Source organism: Monopterus albus, unplaced genomic scaffold (assembly GCF_001952655.1).
Source record: "Monopterus albus unplaced genomic scaffold, M_albus_1.0 scaffold138.1, whole genome shotgun sequence".
NCBI lineage: Eukaryota > Metazoa > Chordata > Actinopteri > Synbranchiformes > Synbranchidae > Monopterus > Monopterus albus.
This window is the reverse complement of record NW_018128018.1, coordinates 213,290-235,654: the sequence shown is the minus strand read 5'-3', so window position 1 is coordinate 235,654 and position 22,365 is coordinate 213,290. Positions and strand designations below refer to the sequence as shown.

Below are 22,365 nucleotides of genomic sequence, written 5' to 3'. Positions count from 1 at the left end.
GTTAACAGGAGCAGTCCTTTATTGGGCTTGGAAATTAGAGAGGTATTATTGATTAGTTTGCCTATTTTAACTCTCCCCTTTACTGTTATAAAGACAGATGTTTATTGTTATAAAGACAGATGAGACATTTCTGTCTATGCGTAACGAAATGAGGTCAATGAGGTCAGGCCTGACGGCAGTGAAAACAATTACTGGGGACTGACGTTGACAGAAGCATCCTTTCATAAAAGTAGACAGTGGGAATGCTCATTGACTGGGCTAGTTATCAAAAGGCCCCCTGTAGCGCTATGTACAAATAGACTATTTTAAGCTGGTTTGTTTACAGGTCATTGTAAATGTAAGACAGATAATTAGTTAATTGTCATTAAGAAGAGTGAATCCTGAAGGAATCATCAGCAATGAAAAGCTTCCTCTTAGTCTGGGTTTCTTGGCAGGCTGTTGATGAGACTAGAAGAATGTCCTGCAGAAGAAAAGTGACAAATTAATTTGTGACACCGAACTCTGTCAGATCTGTTTTTAGCAGTCGCATCACATTAAAGAAGTTAAACCTGCTGTGCTTTATCAGCTGGACTGCTGAGTGTTTGCCCTGGAATAACAGTTTTCATACCATGCTCGCTTCTGTCACTGCACACTAAATACAACAGACCAGCACGTGCAGGTGAGTTTTAGAAACACAACATAATCAGGGCTTAAACTGAGCCTAAGATTTGTTATCCTTCAGCTTTTTGACTGACAAATTGAAACAGCAAAATCCACTGCTTTGGATTAAACATTATTATTTCAAACTTAAAAGTAACCCAGACCAAACCCTGAGAACATATTAATTTGTACTGTAGCAGAGGGGAAAGCTCTTGCTCAAGTACCACCTATGATCACTTAGTGTCTGTGTATGTCAGAACGTGCAACAGTCCCATTGGACAACATCAATCAGAACAACTGCTGAAGGGTGGCAGGAGTCCTGCATTGATTTTGTGAGCACTAAAACCTGACAACATGGGACACCACCACAGAGGCCACATGTGCATATTTCTTTATATATGGCTCACTGGGTGAGAATTTAGCAAATCTACAGTATGATGAGTCACTTCATTGCATTAGTTGTAAACGTCTTCACTCAAATAGCATGGCTGTATTGTAGAGCACACGCTACAGCAATAAAGAAATTGGCCTAGAAGCAATTTTTAAATAGGAAAAAAACTATATACTTGGAAATAGCCAAGCTATATGAAGGGAAACAAATGCCAAGCCTTGCTGTTGTTTGCTTGCTTCTGATTGCCAGGGAGACTGTCACATGTGCTCAGAATCAAAATGGGACCAAACAAAATCAGATGCCACACCAAACATCCTCTCTGAGACGTGCAATCAAGAAGAGGAGGTTTGAAGACTAAGTCGATTACCAAGATGGGGAGGAGATGGGAGAAGAGGGCGTGCTAGTGCTGAAGCAGGTAGCCATGTCTGTATAGTGTTGCATTGCCTTCAAACACCTTTCTGTTCACAGTGGGACTGACTGATGCTGACTTGGGGCTGCACACACGTGACCACACACATAAGTGTATTTCAATAAATAGCAAGTAACATCATGTAATTGGTTATACATGTTTAGATAAAAAAAAATAAATAAATACATTCTTACACTTGGTCTTCGTACTCTTTTGGAGGGGAAACAGCAATCACAACATCAATCCAGTCCTGAAGGTAAAAACAACACTTTCATTTTCACTGACCCGATAAAAAAAAAGATGTCAAGCTGCCTGACTGAAACTGTGCAATCAGTCTGAGTTGATGCGTTCAACCGTAGTCAATACAACACCCTGCTGTTGCAAGCTACTAAGGTAAATACTATCAGTTTTAAAAAAACGGAGCACGACATTTCATACCCCTCCACTATTCCAGGCTCGAGCCAGAGAGTTTTGCCCTTCAGTCAAAGTGGCATCGATCAGGATCTTCCCATTCACAGCCATAAGTTCATCCCCTGGTACAATGCCACCTACAAGCAGAGACATCAGATACATTTACCTACACCACACATACACACCATAAACATGTTGGCTGCCATTCACTGGTATCATGTATCTACTGAATACATACAAAAACATGCACACATACTAGAACTGACATCATTAATTTATTTCAGTTAAAAGAAGCTTTAAAATCTGTCAGTGTGATTTTATAACTATTATGTGTGATAAATGCTAGAAGTGATTTTGACTGGAGGTCAGTTTTCCTGCTAATCCACATACAGTGCCTTGCAAAAGTATTCGGCCCCCTTGAACTTTGCGACCTTTTGCCACATTTCAGGCTTCAAACATAAAGATATAAAACTGTAATTTTTTGTGAAGAATCAACAACAAGTGGGACACAACCATGAAGTGGAACGAAATTTATTGGATATTTCAAACGTTTTTAACAAATAAAAAACTGAAAAATTGGGCGTGCAAAATTATTCAGCCCCCTTAAGTTAATACTTTGTAGCGCCACCTTTTGCTGCGATTACAGCTGTAAGTCGCTTGGGGTATGTCTCTAACAGTTTTGCACATCAAGAGACTGAAATTTTTGCCCATTCCGCCTTGCAAAACAGCTCGAGCTCAGTGAGATTGGATGGAGAGCGTTTGTGAACAGCAGTTTTCAGTTCTTCCCACAGATTCTCGATTGGATTCAGGTCTGGACTTTGACATAGCCATTCTAACACCTGGATATGTTTATTTGTGAACCATTCCAATGTAGATTTTGCTTTATGTTTTGGATCAGTGTCTTGTTGGAAGACAAATCTCCGTCCCAGTCTCAGGTCTTTTGCAGACACCATCAGGTTTCCTTCCAGAATGGTCCTGCATTTGGCTCCATCCATCTTCCCATCAATTTTAACCATCTCCCCGGTCCCTCCTGAAGAAAAGCAGGCCCAAACCATGATGCTGCCACCACCATGTTTGACAGTGGGGATGGTGTGTTCAGGGTGATGAGCTGTGTTGCTTTTACGCCAAACATAACGTTTTGCATTGTTGCCAAAAAGTTCGATTTTGGTTTCATCTGACCAGAGCACCTTCTTCCACATGTTTGGTGTGTCTCCCAGGTGGCTTGTGGCAAACTTTAAACGACACTTTTTATGGATATCTTTAAGAAATGGCTTTCTTCTTGCCACTCTTCCATAAAGGCCAGATTTGTGCAGTATACGACTGATTGTTGTCCTATGGACAGAGTCTCCCACCTCAGCTGTAGATCTCTGCAGTTCATCCAGAGTGATCATGGGCCTCTTGGCTGCATCTCTGATCAGTCTTCTCCTTGTATGAGCTGAAAGTTTAGAGGGACGGCCAGGTCTTGGTAGATTTGCAGTGGTCTGATACTCCTTCCATTTCAATATTATCGCTTGCACAGTGCTCCTTGGGATGTTTAAAGCTTGGGAAATCTTTTTGTATCCAAATCCGGCTTTAAACTTCTCCACAACAGTATCTCGGACCTGCCTGGTGTGTTCCTTGTTCTTCATGATGCTCTCTGCGCTTTAAACGGACCTCTGAGACTATCACAGTGCAGGTGCATTTATACGGAGACTTGATTACACACAGGTGGATTCTATTTATCATCATTAGTCATTTAGGTCAACATTGGATCATTCAGAGATCCTCACTGAACTTCTGGAGAGAGTTTGCTGCACTGAAAGTAAAGGGGCTGAATAATTTTGCACGCCCAATTATTCAGTTTTTTATTTGTTAAAAAAGTTTGAAATATCCAATAAATTTCGTTCCACTTCATGATTGTGTCCCACTTGTTGTTGATTCTTCACAAAAAATTACAGTTTTATATCTTTATGTTTGAAGCCTGAAATGTGGCAAAAGGTCGCAAAGTTCAAGGGGGCCGAATACTTTCGCAAGGCACTGTATGTGCTGTTCTCACTGAGCACAGGTTAATAAAGCTTAAAATAAACCTTATGGATTTGAAATCGACTCGTTCTTAAGTGATCAAAATAAAAACGGAACTGACTGCTATGCTAAGCTAAGCTAACTGCTGCCTGTAGCTTCATATTTAATGGACAGTTATGAGACAGGTATCAGTCTTCTCATGCTATTTCTCAGCAAGAAAGTAAACAAAACTCAAATAGAGGGGGAAAATGAACTCACCATGCTTATCTGCAGCACCACCTTCATATACAGAAGATATAACCAACTTCCCCAAGGGAGATTCTGCTCCCCCCTCCAGAGCAAGATCAAGCTGTCCAGCCTTCACAACAATAAATCCACACCATCAGTCATGTTTTAGAATATCTTATCACAGTGGTGAGAAGTGAGAAGCTCCTCATCAATAGACCGAGTCACCAAAAGTGAGTGCAGTCAGTAAATACCTTTTTGATTCTCAGCAGCCTAACATCTCGCCCAGCTATCTGGTCCGGGGAGAACTGTTAACAAAAAGGAAAAGGACTGAAGAAAGTAAAAAATTAATATAAGAAATTTAAAAAAAGTTGCTGCATAGTAAGTAGTGAAATAATGAAGAGGGGTGCTGACATAAGTAATGGTTTCCCATTCTCTGGATATCCAAATGATCATGGTCAGCAATAAAACAAGATACATCTATTACAAAAGACCATGTGTGGGATAATTACAATATATGGTACACCTGGTAGTTTACATCAGGAAAGCTATATACGTTCTCATTGGAAACAAATCGTCTCTCTCTTATTCCCACAGAAAACATCTGCTTTAGCCTAATTTGCTGTATTTTACTTGTGATTTACAAGTGAAGATTAGCTTGCATATAGTTAGTTTATTAGTCATTAACAAATTAGCAAGTGTAGTTAACTTCCCTTCTAGTTTGCAGAGTCAAGCTAACCTGGTCTATTAATGTAGTTGAACTGAGTACTGAATCAAGAAATAAAACTCAAAGACACAACATTGAACAAATATAGAGTATTTGGTGACACTTCTACGCGCTGAAAGCTAAACATGTTAAGCTACAAATTCTTGATTCTAAGTTTCCTGCACAATTTAGTACTATGCTAATAATATTTTAAAGTCATCATTCTCACTGGCTACCATGAAAATAAGTCACCAACATTTCCTGTAACTTTAGAAGCAGGAACTAGGAGTTGTTAGCTGTCCACCACTTTGGTTTTAAACCACTGTGTACATGATCAGACATACAATACCATTGAGTAGGGGTCAAAATCGTCCTCATATTTCTGAAATCCCTGAAAGAAAATCAACATGCAGTTCATTAGACGTGATCAATATGTCCATAGGTCATAAAGAAACAAATGAATCTCTGTGAATGTGAGCTGTGTAACAAGCCACGTCATGAAGTGCCGGTCAGACTTCCTTTGACAACCAGGTCTTTCTTAATGTTTCAAAACCACCTTGAATAAATACAAGCCTTGGAGAAACTCAGTCATTAATTCAGAATGGACAGTGGCTTTTAAAGCATCACACTATAAATCAATAATAATTCGCAGGATGACATGCATGCACCACACACACACATACATAAAATAATTCCTACCAATGTTTACAGCTATTTAATGCCATGGTACAGGGAAAGAATGAGAAAGCTATTAAAGAAAGGCAATCAGGCAGCAACAGTATGATGACTCACAGAGCCATTTCTCTCCCACACATTAATCCAACTATTCATTTCCTGTTTGGCAAAGAAGCTCTACATGGGACATAAAAAATGAACTCATTTATCATACATGATTTTATTTGCTATGACTGGAGACAAGCTGAAATTAGACCATACAATCTAAGTAATGTGGCAGGTGGAATAACAGATCATCCTAATGAGACTGATGTTTTCTGCTTCCAAGTAAAGTGAAGGTAAATCAAACCTTCACAACTTCCACCACCATCCTTCCTTTTACTAACGCACCCTGCAGCAGCCCATCTAGAGAGACGGATGACAACCATCTGGAGTCTTCAATGGGTCTTTATAGGACAGTCCCTGATGTACAAACCTTCTGTTGCCACTACAGACCAAACCTAATCACTGCAGCAAGCCCACAGAACTGACATGCATTTCAACACCTCACGGTAGTACTGTATGCTTCAAATCAATGAAAGTACAGTCATGCATAAACCACAAGGCAGTTATGCAGCAGAGATGACAAAATGAAGAATAAGAAGAGACATCAATGAGTCTCCAGTGAACCATGAGGAAACTTAATGTGTTAGCATGGATAGAAAATGTGTAGGGAGAGGAAGTGGACAAAAGCACTCCAGAGTAAAACTAAAATAAATAAATAAATAAATAAATAAAGCGAGGTGTTGATAAAGGAGTACTTGTCGTTTGCTGTTTGATTTGAAAGACGAGTTGAAAGGCACCATTCGTTTCAGCATTTCTGCAGGCTGAAACACAAGACCAGGTAACAGCTTTTAGTGAACACGTGAACATAACATACACAATACTCCTTTTTATGCTTGAAGTATTTTCCATGTAATATTATACATTTTAAAGAATAACTTCAGATCAAGTTGAAAAGCTGCGTTTTACTGTTTAAGTCCCTTCCCACTTCTTCAGAGGTGCAATTTAAGGAACTGGCATTCACCCATACACATCATGGAGTACATCACTACAGCAAGGTGAGAAAATAAACCACTGGAGATGAACCGTCATGTGGCAGTAAACCATATCAGGCCACTAAGATTAGACCATTTAACAAGAAATTTTAAAAAGTGTGAAATAATGTCCAAGGTAAGAGTTTTGGTCCAATTCTCAGACATCGGTATTGTGATTTGGCCTATTTCTACAGACTGACGCAACAGTGATGAACAGGATCCTAGGTAAATACAGTATGACCACTCCTTGGGAATATACTGTAAAAATGTGACAGAAAACACAGCTCAATTCAGCTGCAATTTCATTTGATGTAAATATTTCCAATTCAACTCATGAAATCCAATCTGGAAAACTATCACAAACAACATTATCAGTTGTGTGCAGCAGCAGTTTATATGAGGTTTGTTCGACAGCTTACAAACTCTGATGACCAGAGAAAAACCTATAAAGGGGAAACTGAACAATTTATAGCATCATCTCCTTCAACTAAAACAGTCAAGGTGCTCTCAGCAAGACATTTCACCACCAGCTGCTCAGTGGCTGGCAGTAGAAATGTGTGGCTGTGCTGTTCTGCTCTTGGGTGTGAATGTGTGACTCTGTTAAGAAGAGGCAGAGGGCTGCTAAGTCAGCTTGTTCAAGGAAAATGCAGTTTGAAAACCAAACAATCTGCCCGGTTTAATTAGAGCTTTTGGACAGGAAGGAGAATGGTTCCCTGTGTGATCTAATAACCACAACCTGGGTTTCTGTTAAACAGCTAGAGAGTCTGGAAAGCTCACCAGAACTCACAAAAAAAGGGCACAGATTAATCCTTCAGCCAGATGATGGCATACAGTGTCAGATGTCAGAATGCTTTAGAACCCTGAAAAACTGAATGACGTTTTATACACGGAGTATGTTGCATTTCATACCAGGACATCAGAACGGAGTGCAGGCCTGTGAGGATCTGGTCGGTGACTCTGGGACTGGGGCAGCATGACGGGCTTTGACATGACAGGGGCAATCTGACGCCTCTGATTGGGGGGACTGGGAGCTAGTTGCTATTGGAGGGAGATAGTGTTTCCATGCAACAGCTGAGTATGGGCTTGTAATTAAACAGTATATTCATTCAATAAAGTCAAAAGCTCTAGAATGTGAATTTATGAAGGTCATAATTCTGAAAAAAGGAAGAGACGATCTTTACAGAAAAAGACTTACCAAGTGAGTGCTTGAGGTGGAAACACGACTGGCATGGGAGGTGTTTCTCCTTACCTGATCCACAGTGAAATAACATGAATCTTTCACTGCTGGCACATACAGAACACCGCAGGAATACAGACTCACACTTTCTCAGATGTTACAAGGTTTCAAAAGCAATAAATTCACAGCCCACCAGAGTAGACAGGCTGCGAATGCACACATGCAAGCCAGTTTTCATTAAAAACCAGCTCCTCTCTTGAGCTGGAACATGCTGCTGTCATCACCACTACACACAACACCCCACACACAGAAAACAACCCACACAGCTACAAACACACTTCAGTAACAACTAACTGCATCCCTGGATGCACTTTCCTCAGCTGAAAGAAAATTCAAATGGCTGCTAGATTCAGCCATGTATCATTCTCTCTTCATGCATAAATCAGTCCAATACACAAAATTTGTGCATTAAAGAGAATCGAATCCTTGCTGCTGATGCAACTGTTTCGACCGACTAAAAATCAATCCTTCAATTAAACACTCCTAAATCAATTAAACACTCCTAAACTAAAGCAAAAAAACAAACAAAACAAAACAAAAAGAAAATCAGCCCACAAAAAAGTTGCCCACTCAAATGTGAAATTCTGACCTCGGGACTAGAGGGATAGGACATTTCACTGGTGTTAGATGAGTAAATCCCTCCTCTTGGAAGATAGCTGCCCACCTCCCACTCGCTTCTGCGTTCTGAAGGACTGGGAGGGTATTGGGGATAATGGTGATGATGCTGGCGGTACCCACTGAGGGTTCCTACTCGTTCTTCAGGGTGTTGTGGAGGCAGGGGAGGAGGGGGCGGAGGGGGAGGCGGTGGAGGAGGAGGGGGTGGCGGTGGAGGAGGCTGTGGAGCAGGTCGAGGGGAGGATGGAGGCCGTGGTGAAAGAAATGAAAGAGGGTGGTGGGAAGGTGGGCGAGGAGATTGGCGAAGAGGAGGAGGGTGAGCTTGTGGGCGAAGCCTGCGCCCCTTGTTGGTCAAAGTAGATGGGGTAGAGGGAGGTCTCCTACCAATGGGTGGAGATGGAGGCAGGCGTTTTGGAGAGGGTCGAGAGGAAGGAGGGGAGTAGTTGGGGATGGTAGGGTTCAGCCTGGGTGAGGACGGCGGGAGAGGCAAGGGAGGGGGAGGCTGGCTAGTGCTGGGTTGGGTGGGGGCCAGTCTCCTCAGAGGGCCCCTCAGGCTCTGATCCACATCATCCAGGTTGATGTCATCCAGGTCAGTGGTGGCCAGGTGAAGACCGCCAGGGAAACGCTTCACCTTGGGCTCGGAAGCCGGAGAATGTGGCGGGGAGAACTTCAAGTCACAATGAAATAAAAATGTTTCACCTTTTGTTAATTCTCCTGTATCATGCTTTAAAATTCATGCTTAAAAATTCACATTCCTGTTTCCCTCCAGAACTTTATTTCATTTCATTTTCATCTGGAGGAAAATGACATGTTTGAGTAATTGCCCTATTGCATCTTAGATCACATTAACCCCCCTTTTTTCCTACAGCTCACTTTCTCTTCTGTTGCATCCCAGTTGCTAGAAAGCCTTTCTGAATTTAAGCAACACTGAACTCAGTATCATTTGACTATGTAATATCCTGTTTTAAGTATAAATCTGCTGAATTACAGAGACAAGTCATCAACATAATATGGTGGGGAGGGGTTGCCTCTTGGTCACTGACCATTGCTTACTAAGTAATCTGACCTCTGACATATAACACTGTATAGAAAGACAATAAAGAATTTGAATGCAGATTTTGACAGAGCAGCTCTCACTCTGTACCTCTGGGGTTTCATTCTCTACACAGGAGATCTGCTCCAAGCGAGTCTGACAAAGACGCTCCACCCAATGTTGCACTTTCTCAGACTCCTCTAGGTCCTCTCGCTCTGTCTCAGAAACCTAGTACAGAGGCAGAGCGGGCAGCATCAGGCAACAGCTATCGGCCTCTTATACATTCATGCTCAGCTATCAAATATTCAGTCCACAGACCCCCCCCCCACCCTTTTCATACCTCCTGAACGAGCCTACTAATCTTCAACTGCTTCTCTCGCTCATACATCTCTTCTTTCTCCTTGGCGAGTTTCAGCTCAAACTCCATCTCCTTCTTGTTCTTTTTCTGCTCCTGCAGTGTATCCGTGTTGGACATTTTCTTCTTTTTCTTCTTCTTTTCTCCTTTCTGAGGTGTTATCAGTTAGTCAGTATAAAGAGCAGGGGACAGACCAACTCCACTCCAAACCACACATGACAGCATGAAGAAACACTGCAGCTAGTGACACCACACTGTTTATGACTGATAAAAGCCAGAGAAAATGACCAAGTTTTATCACGTTCTCTAAAACAAAGCCCTGGTTTAAAATACATAACCACCATCCTGTCATGATGACATAAGAACCAGTTAAAAACCAGAGAGGAGTAACACCACACTGAACTCACACAGCTGACAGTACCTTGCGGAACGAAGGTAGTTTCCCCTCATATCGATAAAACCAGCCAAATGCTAAGGATAGAGATGAACACATGTTGTTTTCACAAGGATGTTAAATGAAAATCAAAGATTCAATAAACTCCAATCAGTGTTTCCATATGCAAAAAAAGCAGGCCATCACACTGAAGAGCCACAACAAAGAGAAAAATGACTGAGTCTGTTTGATTTACGAACTCTTGAAAACCAACTGATGCAAGATACTGCACATCATGTAAGTGATGCAAAAATAATGTTTTAACAGCAGGATTTTGGTTGCCAGTGACATTTTTAGCAGGATTTACCAATATAAAATGGTAAATGATATAAAGTATAATAAAAAAATGTGTGTCAATAGTTACATTTTGGTTGTCAAAGGAAATCTAGCACCAGTCTGTGTGTATGCTGGTTTGCATGAACATCCTCCTACAACAGCTGTGACAATGTACAGCTGAGTTTCCAGACTCACTTCTCTGTCCTCCTCTTCCTCCTCATCTTCCACTGTGTAAGAGCTGGTTGCATCAACTTAGGGGGGTTGGCATAAAACAGCACAGCACAGCACAGCACACAGAAGAACCAGAAAGAGAGACAGTAGCATGCAGAGAATGGGGGATTAAGGTGAGGTACAGGCAATACAGGCAAGAGTTACTTCTACACCTCAGTGGTTTCAGAAGAAACATAAATAATTCAGAGCTGAAAAGAAGATTTGTGCATTTTAAGGAGAGGATTTTATCAGATGTCCTTACGAGAACTCTTGGCCTTTGGAGATGGGGGTGTTTTGATCTCAGGTGGCGCAGGTGATGGGCTCCTAGGGCTCTTGCGCCTGTCTTTGGTTCCCCAGTCCTCCTCCCACTCTCTGTTCTGCTTCCGTTCCACATCCTCAATCCTACAGATGACAATAAAACAAGCAAAGGATATCACATATTTTAGATATTAAAAAAAAATGCTGAACTTCATTTTTTGCATGATACGGGCCAAAACTGTAACTGAATACTTCTCCATCTCCCTCCTATAGCGCTCCTCTTCCTCTGTAGTTTTCTGAGAGATCTCCATCTTCCTCCTGTTAAACACGCAACATAAACTCTGTCAACACAACATGCTAGAAAGCAGGGCTACAAACAAAAATATACTGTATTACTTTAATGCCGTTTAAGGCTGCTACTGAGAGTGTCCAACCCTGAAACATATGAAACGCACTCCCATTACACATCCCTAGATACCGCTGTCATCAAAGCAATGACAAAACTGTGTGTGTCCTCTGAGGAAAAATGTGCCAATGATTTACTGAACAGCTTAACACAGGTTCTTAGATGCAAAAATCACTGCAGGTCATGCCGACTTTCTACGTCTCTGTGAATGTGTGTTTGAGTAGCATATGCTCAGTTGCCAGCTTTGTAATTGACTGCTCTGTTCTACATTATGGAGAACCGCTGTCCTGTTGGAGGTGTAAACAGGTAATGCAATGTCCTGCATGGCATTTGAGGTATCTGAATTCAGAATGGCAAAAGGGAAAGGGCCAATGAGGGAAAGGGCCAGGTTATTGTAAATGCAGAATCTGGCCCTGACTGACAGATGATGTTTGAGGCTGCAAACAAAGGATTTCTGGAAAACAAAGTAATGTCAGTCAACACCTTTTTTACTGGATGATGACTTTCAGTTTCAGACTGATTACATGTTGGTGTAGTATTCCCCAAGCTGATTACTGAACCCAGATGTACTGTGTGCATGTTTCTGAGGGCAAATCAAGTTCAGCTGTGCCTAATAGATCTGCAAAGACAGCAATGCTCTCTGAATAGTCAGACAAAGTGAGCCTCCTGGCTGAAAGTGGATAGAAAGCTACTGGGGCGCATGCTGGGCACCATTTGTGTCACTGGATGAAAATGTCAGCCAATTTCCTACAACAAACACTTGCTTTTAGTCAGTCATTTACAGGGGCTTTTATAGTTGCTGCTGATTTTTCAGTTAGCAATCCCAATTTCAAGGTGAGGATGCAGTAAATGGTTAGAGGTGAAACTACTGAACTTGCAGAGCTGCTTTGGAGAAGAAGAGAGTTTAGTCAGGTATTAAACTGTTAAATTTAGGAATTTAAATAGATTTAACCGTGTGTGTGTGTGTATATAACATTTATGAAAACCGTTATTGGTCATTAACATACACTACAGTCAAATGTTTGCACACACTTTCCTACTAAACTGAATGGGAAAGTGTCCAAACCTTGGTGTACAGTAAATACAGTAGGTTAATCATGCTTATGACTGCATGAATACAGCGTTTTTTCTGCAGTTTGTAATAAACTATATTCTGGACGGTGTGTAACTGTACCTTTTTGAACTGTTAAGGCTGAAATCTTACCATGGCGCCAGCGTCTTACAGTACACGACTTTAGATAATGCAGTTTACTTCCCATACATCATAACGCAGACACTAAAACATCTGTCGCAAGTACAGACACAGCAAGATAATATCTTCTGCCATACAACAAAGACCAGGTTCATTTAGGAAGAATGGAGTTTAAGTTTTCCACTGCTGACTCACTGCCTCTCCTTCTCCTGCTGCTCTTTAATGATTTTGTTGGTCTCCAGTGCCACCTTCTTCTGGTGCATCAGCTCCTGCCTCTCCAGCTCCCTCTGGCTCTCGAGTGTCAGACGCTCCCCATCTGTCATAAAAAGCTCACTGCCCTGAGAGAGTGACAACAACCAGAGACAATAATAAGGGAAAGACATCATGTACAGCAGGGATCCTCAAAGTTTTTTCTTTGGCTCTGGAGACCGACAGGCAAGTCCAAGCCAGTCTCTTGAACCGGGGAGAGAGGAGAAGTCACGAAATATCTCTGAAGTCACACTCAGAATCACTGACCTTGCATGTACGCAATTTAATCACTATTTATAAGGCATAAAAACATATAAGATACATACTACAGGCACTATACTGTATGTATTGCCTATTAATTATTGTTCCCTACGTATTAAACTGTCTACAGTATGGGAGGCTAGAATATACTAGTTTTACATTGACTTGACTAATCAATTTGTCACATAATAACAGGGGCTCTCTAATTTTGGAATACAGCATTCAATTTCAATAACCCGTGATGGTGGATGTAAAAAGGTGATAAGGAAGAAGTCTGTGTTCCCATATCCAAGTCCCGCAAACTGTTTCATCTTCTGAGAGAAATGTCTTTTCTCAGATGTGATTTCAAAGTTAGACAGTTTTTTTTATCCATATCCCAATCACAATACTCTTTCGTTTTGCCATCTCTTCTATAACTATATAAGTGAATAAAAGCCATTTGATAAGACTGATATAATGCACAGCAAAAAAAACAAAATAAAATAAATGTATGTATGTACTATGTTTCTATCAAGTGCTTTAGGTATGTTTGGTATCTGGGTACGCTGATCTGCAGATAGCTACCTAAAAATGTGTATTGGATACGTTGAATTTATCAGAAAGTTGTTAAACTGAGTCAAAACTGTTATTGACAAAAATATCTTTAAACTGCTTGACACACTTTCTGTGCCATTCCTTAAAAACAGAATAATTTAAAGAAGGTTGAAAGAGATGATTAGTTCAAATATGACTTGAGAGAGAAAAAACACAAACTATGTTTGATTATAAAAGTGCAACCAAAATGTAAGACTGTGTATGTATTAGATACCCAGTAATAAAAGTGGAAATTAGGCAGTGACATGCCCTCGTCACTTTTAGATTTTTTAAACTAGATTTTATTTGGTTGTTAGATTTTCCAGGTAGGATGATATAATGTCTAGTGAGTCAAAAATGGATTTAGGAATCAAAGTTGGTACAGACTGAAAATATGATTTAGCTCATTTAATCAATTAAAAAGACATTTTCAATTGACCAGGAAACTAGGAATCCCTTTAAATTCAAACACTACACAAATGATGATTATTATCAGACATAATACAGTTATAGTGTACTTACAGCTCCAGTCAGAACAGTAATAGTTAGACTCCTGTTCTTCAGGACTCTCACAGCCTGGAGGTATAATAACAGAGGACTTCAAATAATACCATAAATATTTATGATTACATTAACATCAATAAGCCATGGATCGCATTAAGGCTGGTGTTAAGTATGTTATATATTTATCAGGGTGTGAAATTATGACCAATGCCAGTAAAAACTAAAAGCTTCGTTATCTTCATCTGTCACTTTGGCAAATAACCAACAGTCGGACAGGGGTATTTTTCCATATTAGAAACTGGCTGCGATTCTGTGGCTCAATGAGTAAAGCACAGAACAGACACCATCACTGATGGAGAGTTTAGCTTCTTTTGGCATCATCAGTAGTAACAGATACCCTCATGGTGCTTGGGACAAAATGTACAAAACTGTCAATCTGTGTATATAATTATACAACTGAGTGATGAGCATTGAACTCCAACTGCCATTATTCCAAGTGGATAAAAAATTAAATTAAATTCACCTCTTTGTGGTCCACATTGGTGAAATCCACCCCGTTCACCTCCACAATCTGGTCTCCAACCTACATTTTGGCATAAAACACATGCAGTTCATAGCAGGCAGAAAGATGAGTGTCAACATTTCACAGAGGTGTTTTTCAGCAATCACCTCAAGCCCAACTTCTGCAGAGAGGGAGCCTGGCTTGACATTACTGATGTAGATACCAGGTTTCTGGGTGGGACCACTGGAGATGCTGATGCCCATACCCTTATTACCCACAAGACTGAGGAAAACTTTCTTCTCCTTTATCTCTTTCCCACTGATGGATACCAAGCCTGCAACACTGCCTCTTTTCTCCTGGAGGGTGCCAAAAGGAAGCATAAAAGAAACAAACATCGATAAACTGTCTGCTGATTTCATACAACATTTGAAACTGATGAACAGCATGAAGGAAAAACCCCCTTACCCCTGACTCTGACACAAACTGGTCCACAAACTGCCACTTCAGGGGTTCATCGGATGAACTGGAGAAATAAGAAAGACAAACAGAAACAACAGAGAAATCAATACAGCAACATTTCATACAACAATAAATCAATGTCCATCCATCCATTATCTATACCGCTTATTCCTACATAGGGTCACGGGGGTGCTAAAGCCAACCCCAGCTGACACTGGGCAAAAGGCGGCGTACACCTTGGACAGGTCACCAGTCTATCACAGTGTTGACACGTAGACAAACAACCACACACTCCTATGGGCAATTTAGAGTCACCAGTCAACCTAAGCTGCATGTCTTTGGACCGTGGGAGGAAGCTAGAGTACCCAGAGAGAACCCACACAGGCACAGAACATGCAAACTAAACACAGAAAGGCCCCAGGTCAGCCGGGGCTCGAACAGGGAACCTTCTTGCTGTGAGGCGATGGTGCTAACCACTGTGCCTAAATATATGTCATGTTATTATTATTATTATTATCTTACCTTTTTGCTGGGATCATGCCCACATCTGTACACAGGACAAAAAAAAAAACAAATAAAAATAAATGAAAGATGCAACGGATATTAAAAAATATTTGTTTTAACACACATCGATCACATCACTGTTGCTGCATTTGACGTACGCCTGACTTTGAGTGACACGTTGTTCTTCGTCTTGATGAGACTGATGACCTCCTCATGGATACAAGACGAGATGGAGTATCCGTTGATGCGCACAATCTCATCACCGACCTATAAATCAGTACAGGAGGAGGCATTATGAATGACACAGTCAGATCACAGATGAAGTTACTGCTTACTGTACCTCTGTGTCTGCTGAATACATCAGCCTCTGTATGATCTATTGCAATCTGTTTAGTTTGATTTTCAGCCATTCAAGTCATGCTCTTGGCTAAAGTGACTTGCAATCAAACAGTTGTGATTAGATGCATCTATCTCCTTGATATATAATACAGTTACAGATTTGAAAGCAATAAATCAATTACATTATAGCATGTATCTAACCTAAAAAAACAGATTCTAGTGAAAAACTGGAATAGTGTTTGGATACTTTACTGTGAAAGCAAAATATGCTATTTGCAAACAGTACAGCAGGAACAATTATGATGGTATGCAACCCACCACACTGTAGGATTTCACCTTTTGTTAAACAGTTTATGTAACTGCTAACTTCTGACACGCTAACAAATAACTATTGGAATACATTTGAAAATAACCTCAACCTCATTTTAAAATTTTTGATTCAATAACACAGTATTCTGACAATATTACTTAATTATATGACATTATATCATGGAGAAAACTGTAAAAGCATTAATAAGGGATCCATTTTTTAATATGATAATTTCCCTAAGTACTGACAACAAAACTACCATGCTCCCTACTGACTCTGTGTCTCTCTCGTCTATGTACAGATATTACACGAGAGACCATCCTCACCCAAGATGTTGTTATGAAGATTATTCTAAGTCTGTCACAATACACAGTGTCTCACAGAAGCAAATTGGCTATTCGGGCTTATCTTCATTAAAGCATCAGTCCAAACTTTTCCAAAGAGGACAGTAACTTTTCCTTTCAAGACCAGAACTATTTCGTTTATTTAATATACATCTGGGTGAACAGGCCCCATCAGTGACATCCATTCAAGTTCTGTGAGAGTTGAACAAACATGGCGCTGTACCCCACCTAGTCCATTCTGGTATATTGACTGACAAAGACACAAGGCCACAGAAAATCTGAATAAATTGACAGAGTTGTAGTGGTGGGCAAGTGAAGCCTCATGAAGCACTGAGGCTTTCCTAACAATTGTGCCGAAAACGATTCAAAGCTTCAAGACTTCAGTGACGGTGACATCTGGTGGACAACTGAAGCCATAGCAGCCTCTAAAGAGCACGACTGAAGCACTGGCACTGTTTCAATCCCATGACAGCAATAAAAGTTCAGAAAAGTCTGTGTGGTCATTCAAGTGTTTTGTTCATTCATACCAAATAATGATTATATCATCATTACAATAAAATATGCAGATGCTCTCCCCCATACTGTAAAACACATTCCAGATTAACCCAAACAATCAATGCAAATTATATTAAGGGTTAAATGTTTTTAAGGGTTAATTTCAAGCTTTGAGCTAAAAGCCCCTAACAGGATTAGAGATCCTTCCTACTTTGCAAATGATCATGGTGTTTGAATTCAGAACATTGTATTTTTTTTTGTGTGTGTGAAGTGTTTAAGGAAAACCTTTAAAGATAATGGTTTGTCATTTGGGGACTTGTATGGTTGATTTGGAATGATTATTCACAGAAGCAGACATACATAAAATGTATGCCATAAACTGCATTATACCTTATTGGGTGGTATGAGATCAAAATGATCCCAAACTTTAGAACGTCGCTTATTGGTGGTACTCGCCATGAACCTTGCCAAAATACTCTCACTCTCACTCTCCAAATCTCTATCTCCTCACAACCCCATTTTGAAGCATAATGATGCATCTTATATAGCTGGTATGGCACCAAACCACACAAATCTGTAAAACCTGTCAAGCTGTCATTGGCTCAGAATGCACTGGAACGCCATGAGCGTTGACACACACTGAAAGACTATGAGCCAATGAAAAGCTTCAAAACATTTTGAAGGAATGAAGCGCGAAGCGAAACAGCGACGACGTTCGAAGCTTCGAACGTCATCGGTCACGTGACACTGGTGTTTTGATACAAGCTCTGATACAGCGTTTCGAATCACTCCGCTTCAGGACGAGTGACACAAGCTCCAAAGCCTCGGTATCATTTGCCCATCACTACTGAGTTGATACCCCAAAAAATTATTTAATCATGCAGCATGTAATCTACATGACTGCAAATAATATTACTACTGTATACTAAATAAAACTGGCACAATGGATATTACTACCACTACTATAATGACTACAGAATAATCATTCCACAAATCTATAGCTCTTTATAGTATATGGTATTGTAACTGAACTCAACATGCAGTGTTTTAGCTGTATAAAGAAATATGCAGCTAGCTCATATGCACACACCTGGAGGCCAACATTCCCAGCCTGACCATCCTTAACAATCTGTGATATGTAGAGACCACAGCCAAACTCCAGCCCTCCTCGAACACTCAGGCCCAATCCATCGCGATGTGTCCGATCCAAACGGACCTCTTTGAGTTTCCTGCACAATCAGGTGAGTGAGTACGACATAAAACAGAATTCATGTGCCACATAAAATTTAGAAAGGAGAACGCTAGTAAAAAAACAAGACAGCTGGACTCACCGGGACCTCTTAGGGGTGAGCAGGTCGTACTGCACCTGGTGTTTGAGTGGTATGAGAGGTCGGACGGCTTCAAACAGGGGCAAGCGCTTCGGCTCATTTATTACCAACTTCAGGTCCCCCACCAGCACTGGCAAATCCATTGACCTGAGAGAAACATGACTTGCAGCAGATTTCTTTGCTAATTTTATAAATATATTATTATCTAATAATGTAATCTTCTCTATAGCCGAAAGACTCCCCATCAAAAGAGTACTGCACTGCAGAGCTTTGGGTTCATAAAATGTATATGTCACAGGCGTTTGCACACCAAGGAGAGTATAAGACTGGAAGAAACACTAAATACTTGCCTTGTTGTTAGCATGAACAAAGTCAAGCTTTATAATATTGAACAGTCAGTTTTACTAAATGTCTGTCTACTTCAGTTTCAAGGTAATCATAATGGCCTTTAGAGGTGATCATCAGCCAGAAGATCATTAATACTATCCCCTCAGCTTCCATTTCAAGTACATAATAAACAGCATGTACACATGCTGGTGGGAAAATAATTTAAACGTTTGTTTCATGCAATTCAAAGAAAGCAGCTAAGTTAAAGCGACTGTACAAAATCTGTTCATTTGGCCTCTTACTTGAATTATTAATAGGTGCCATTTCAGCCTGTTTGGTGGATGAACATAAAAAAGAGCTTTTGTGGATAACTGGCCAAGCTTGTCGGAGTGCAGTGGAAACTGATCAGAGGCCTCACCAGTGGGCCCACAGGGCTCTGTCTATGTACAAAGATAAAGTGAAACCTAGACCTGTAGCACAGGCCACCCCCTCCTCAGTTTTCTGTGACACCAACAGAAACCGTGATGAAGAACGCGATTTAAACTGCAGATCTATGTGCCTTAAAATTAAAACTGATTGAGTAGGGTAAAAAATTTTGACATTTACATTTGAAAATTTTTAAAGTTAGATAAATGTTAGAAGAAGTGTCACCTGCAGCTAAAATGAATTTCAGCAACACTTGATGCAAATAAGAACAAATGAAGCCTTCTTTTTATATTTGCACTGGCAAAAACATTCCACTGTCTTTACTAATAACACGTATTCAGTACTAGTTCAAGTGACAATTATTTAACAACAATCTTTTCATTCATATATAGACGTGCGCATGACAAAGACGAAACAAAACGACAGTGCAAAGACATCACAGACACACACACACACACACACACACACTATAACCAGACACAGCAGTGACAGCTGGCACTCACTGGTGGTACATGCGGAGGACGTCGTACAGGTAATCCTTCTCTGCTTCATTTTCGATCAGCAGCTCCACCTGAAAGAACACACAAACATCTGGTGCCATCCGTCTCACCACACCAGCGATACACACTGTACCTATGTCCCATTGTCCTGTCAGCAGCACAGGGGGGTGAGCTGTCTGTGTGTGTATGTATGAGTCATACAAACCTGATGGTGGCTCAGATGCAGCAGGATAGTTTTGAGGAAACGCTTAGGCCAGTCAATGATGTAACACATCTCACTGTCTCCGACTAAAACTGTCCCAAACTAAGCTGCAACTTTCACCCTTGAGCTGATGATTTTTTAAATAAAATAGTGAGAAGTTCATTACTCTTTGGGATGACGAAGGTCCTTAGACTAAATTGTATGTAATGGCCTGCCCTTCCCCAACCATCAGACCACTGGGATGGAATAATGGCAGCGCAGCTGAGGAGATGCTGCAGTGGGAAGGTCAGAAGTGTCATCTTACATCTCAGAGAAAGGTGAACATCACCCAACATTCATGCACACTCACACACACCTCATCTTGAACAGTGCAAAGTCAAAACTAAAAATAAATCTTAATGAGAGTAAAAACGTGTACACATGCACATTCAGACACGTTTTTATATTGAAGTTCAAATTACTAAACTTGGCTGGCAGTAAATGACACTCGTCCATCGTAACATACATACAGAAAAATATAACAATGTAGTGGTCATACTGCACAATACAAATGCATAATTAAAATAATTAGTGTACAAATGAGAATAATGAGACACAAAAATCTGTTATTTGTGCGTATATATGACGTATTCATACAAAGGATAGTTGTTGGGACAAAACTATTTCTGTACCTGTGCAAGGAGCATGTGTCATCACTCAAAACTGAGCCAGATAAACGCTATAACTGTCTAGTATACAAGGCTGCTAGGCCAGGTTGTGACTCCACAGTAAAACTGACACGCTCATCCAAACACCCACAGACAACAACTACATAATGTTCCCAAAGGAAACAAGGCCTGATTGTCCCATTTACTCCCCTCAGACTCTACTTAAACTTGTAAATTGTCCCATCTCTTCTGCTCTGTTGCTCATCACTGACACGTCTACATCATCTAATGCTGAGATGACCTTTGTGAAGACAACATGGAGCCCTGCCTGCCTGCATGCAGCACAGATGGTCATGCAGCGATCCCTCCGTGCTCTGGGGTTGGAAACACCCTGAACATATCATATTGCCTTCTTCTGTTATCTTTGACTCATAGTTACCATTTCAGGACTTAACCTAATGTGCCAACAAACAACACACAACAGTACCATGCATTTCTATTTAATAAGTAATAGATCCATACGTGGTAGATCCAAATAACTACTGCTTAAACTTTAATGTTATTTACCATGCACAGCTTTATGATATTTAGTTGAGCAAGAGCAGGTAAAATTTCACAAATATAGGATATACATGCTTAGAATGAACTATGTTACTCTTAACCCCCATTGAAGTCAATTTTATGCTACTAATAAGTAGGTTATCATCTAGCTAGCAGAACAGGTGTGTGAAGTGTAACATAATATATGAAAACGATTTCTCTATAGGCAAACCAACAAAGACAGGTATTTCAGTTGAATGAACAGCATATATTAGAAATTCTAATAGTTCTGTTTCTGTATTTTTTTCTGAGTTTTATAGTTAGTAATGAGTCCGAGGCAAAAAACCATACACTTAAAAAATTATGTTGCTTTGGCTCTCAGAAAATCATCCTCTAGAAAATAATTCTTGAATGGCTTTAGCTGCTCTTACTTTTCAGTAAGGCTGACGGTCAGGCCTGTACCTGCTGCGTGACATTTCACTGAGAGAGACACCTGGAATGCTTAGAATGAACTATGTTACTCTTAACCCCCATTGAAGTCAATTTTATGCTACTAATAAGTAGGTTATCATCTAGCTAGCAGAACAGGTGTGTGAAGTGTAACATAATATATGAAAACCACTTCATCCATGTCCACTGACGAAAATGTCTGTATCTTACCTTATGCCTAAATTCCCGTGCAACTTTCCGTTCCATCGTTGAAAATCCGTGGCGTAAGAGCTCTTCGATGAAGTTTGATGGGACCGGACCCGGACCAGTGTCAATACGTCAAGTTAGAGGTAGTAAAATTACAGCTTCCGATTAGGATTTTCGTAATAAAACGAGGGATTCAAGAGGATACATTTTATTTTGGTAATGAATGCAAGCAAGGATAACATTTGAAAAAGGTTATCAATAAAGTAGCCTGTGTCATGTTTGTGTTCTTCATGATCTCCACACATTTCACATTTGGCCCTTTAATTTGAAATGGATAAATGTTTATCTTTTGTTCTTTGGCAACTATACGCCGTTTGTGCGTTGTCCATCATGTATTTAGACAGTTAACGCTGGTTATTTGTAAGATTTGTTAGCACTCTAGGAGGTATCTCTACTACACTATACTATCTATTCTACACATTTAAACACAAATAAAAAAATTCTAAATACGCATAAGTATTTGACACAGGGGAAACTAATGGCGACATAAAATATGGTTTTACTCTTAGATTTATTTCAGGATACACTACTTAGCCCCAAATGCCACACAGGTGGCATCATAATGTACGGGGTTATTGTCTAATCATTTATGACATTATTTAATTTCCGCC

The 22,365-nt window shown here is 40.3% G+C and overlaps 2 protein-coding genes across 3 annotated transcripts; both read right to left on the bottom strand.

Annotated features, from left to right (window-relative positions):
• Position 1: 1 nt before the first annotated feature.
• ush1c (Usher syndrome 1C) lies at positions 2-21,833 on the bottom strand. The gene is made up of 20 exons (XM_020613768.1): positions 21,719-21,833; positions 19,673-19,740; positions 18,420-18,563; positions 18,179-18,317; positions 15,759-15,867; positions 15,619-15,643; positions 15,103-15,160; positions 14,805-14,993; positions 14,659-14,718; positions 14,154-14,207; positions 12,744-12,886; positions 11,203-11,268; positions 10,955-11,094; positions 10,678-10,733; positions 5,132-5,173; positions 4,331-4,384; positions 4,110-4,209; positions 1,878-1,987; positions 1,634-1,689; positions 2-460 (listed from the first exon to the last, which is right to left on the bottom strand). Exons 1-20 carry the CDS (start codon positions 21,752-21,754, stop codon positions 448-450), a joined length of 1,662 nt encoding a protein of 553 aa, XP_020469424.1. The 5' UTR covers positions 21,755-21,833; the 3' UTR covers positions 2-447.
• Positions 5,453-10,485, bottom strand: LOC109967887 (harmonin-like). Of its 2 annotated transcripts, XM_020613771.1 has the most exons (7): positions 10,195-10,485; positions 9,759-9,923; positions 9,530-9,646; positions 8,360-9,052; positions 7,729-7,782; positions 7,443-7,571; positions 5,453-6,323 (listed from the first exon to the last, which is right to left on the bottom strand). In XM_020613771.1, the coding sequence occupies exons 1-7, from the start codon at positions 10,264-10,266 to the stop codon at positions 6,138-6,140; spliced, it is 1,416 nt and encodes a 471-aa protein (XP_020469427.1). In that variant the 5' UTR covers positions 10,267-10,485; the 3' UTR covers positions 5,453-6,137. The 2 variants fall into 2 exon arrangements, with proteins under 2 accessions (XP_020469427.1, XP_020469428.1); XM_020613772.1 differs by lacking the exon at positions 5,453-6,323 and having other exon boundaries at positions 6,800-7,571.
• Positions 21,834-22,365: the final 532 nt, after the last annotated feature.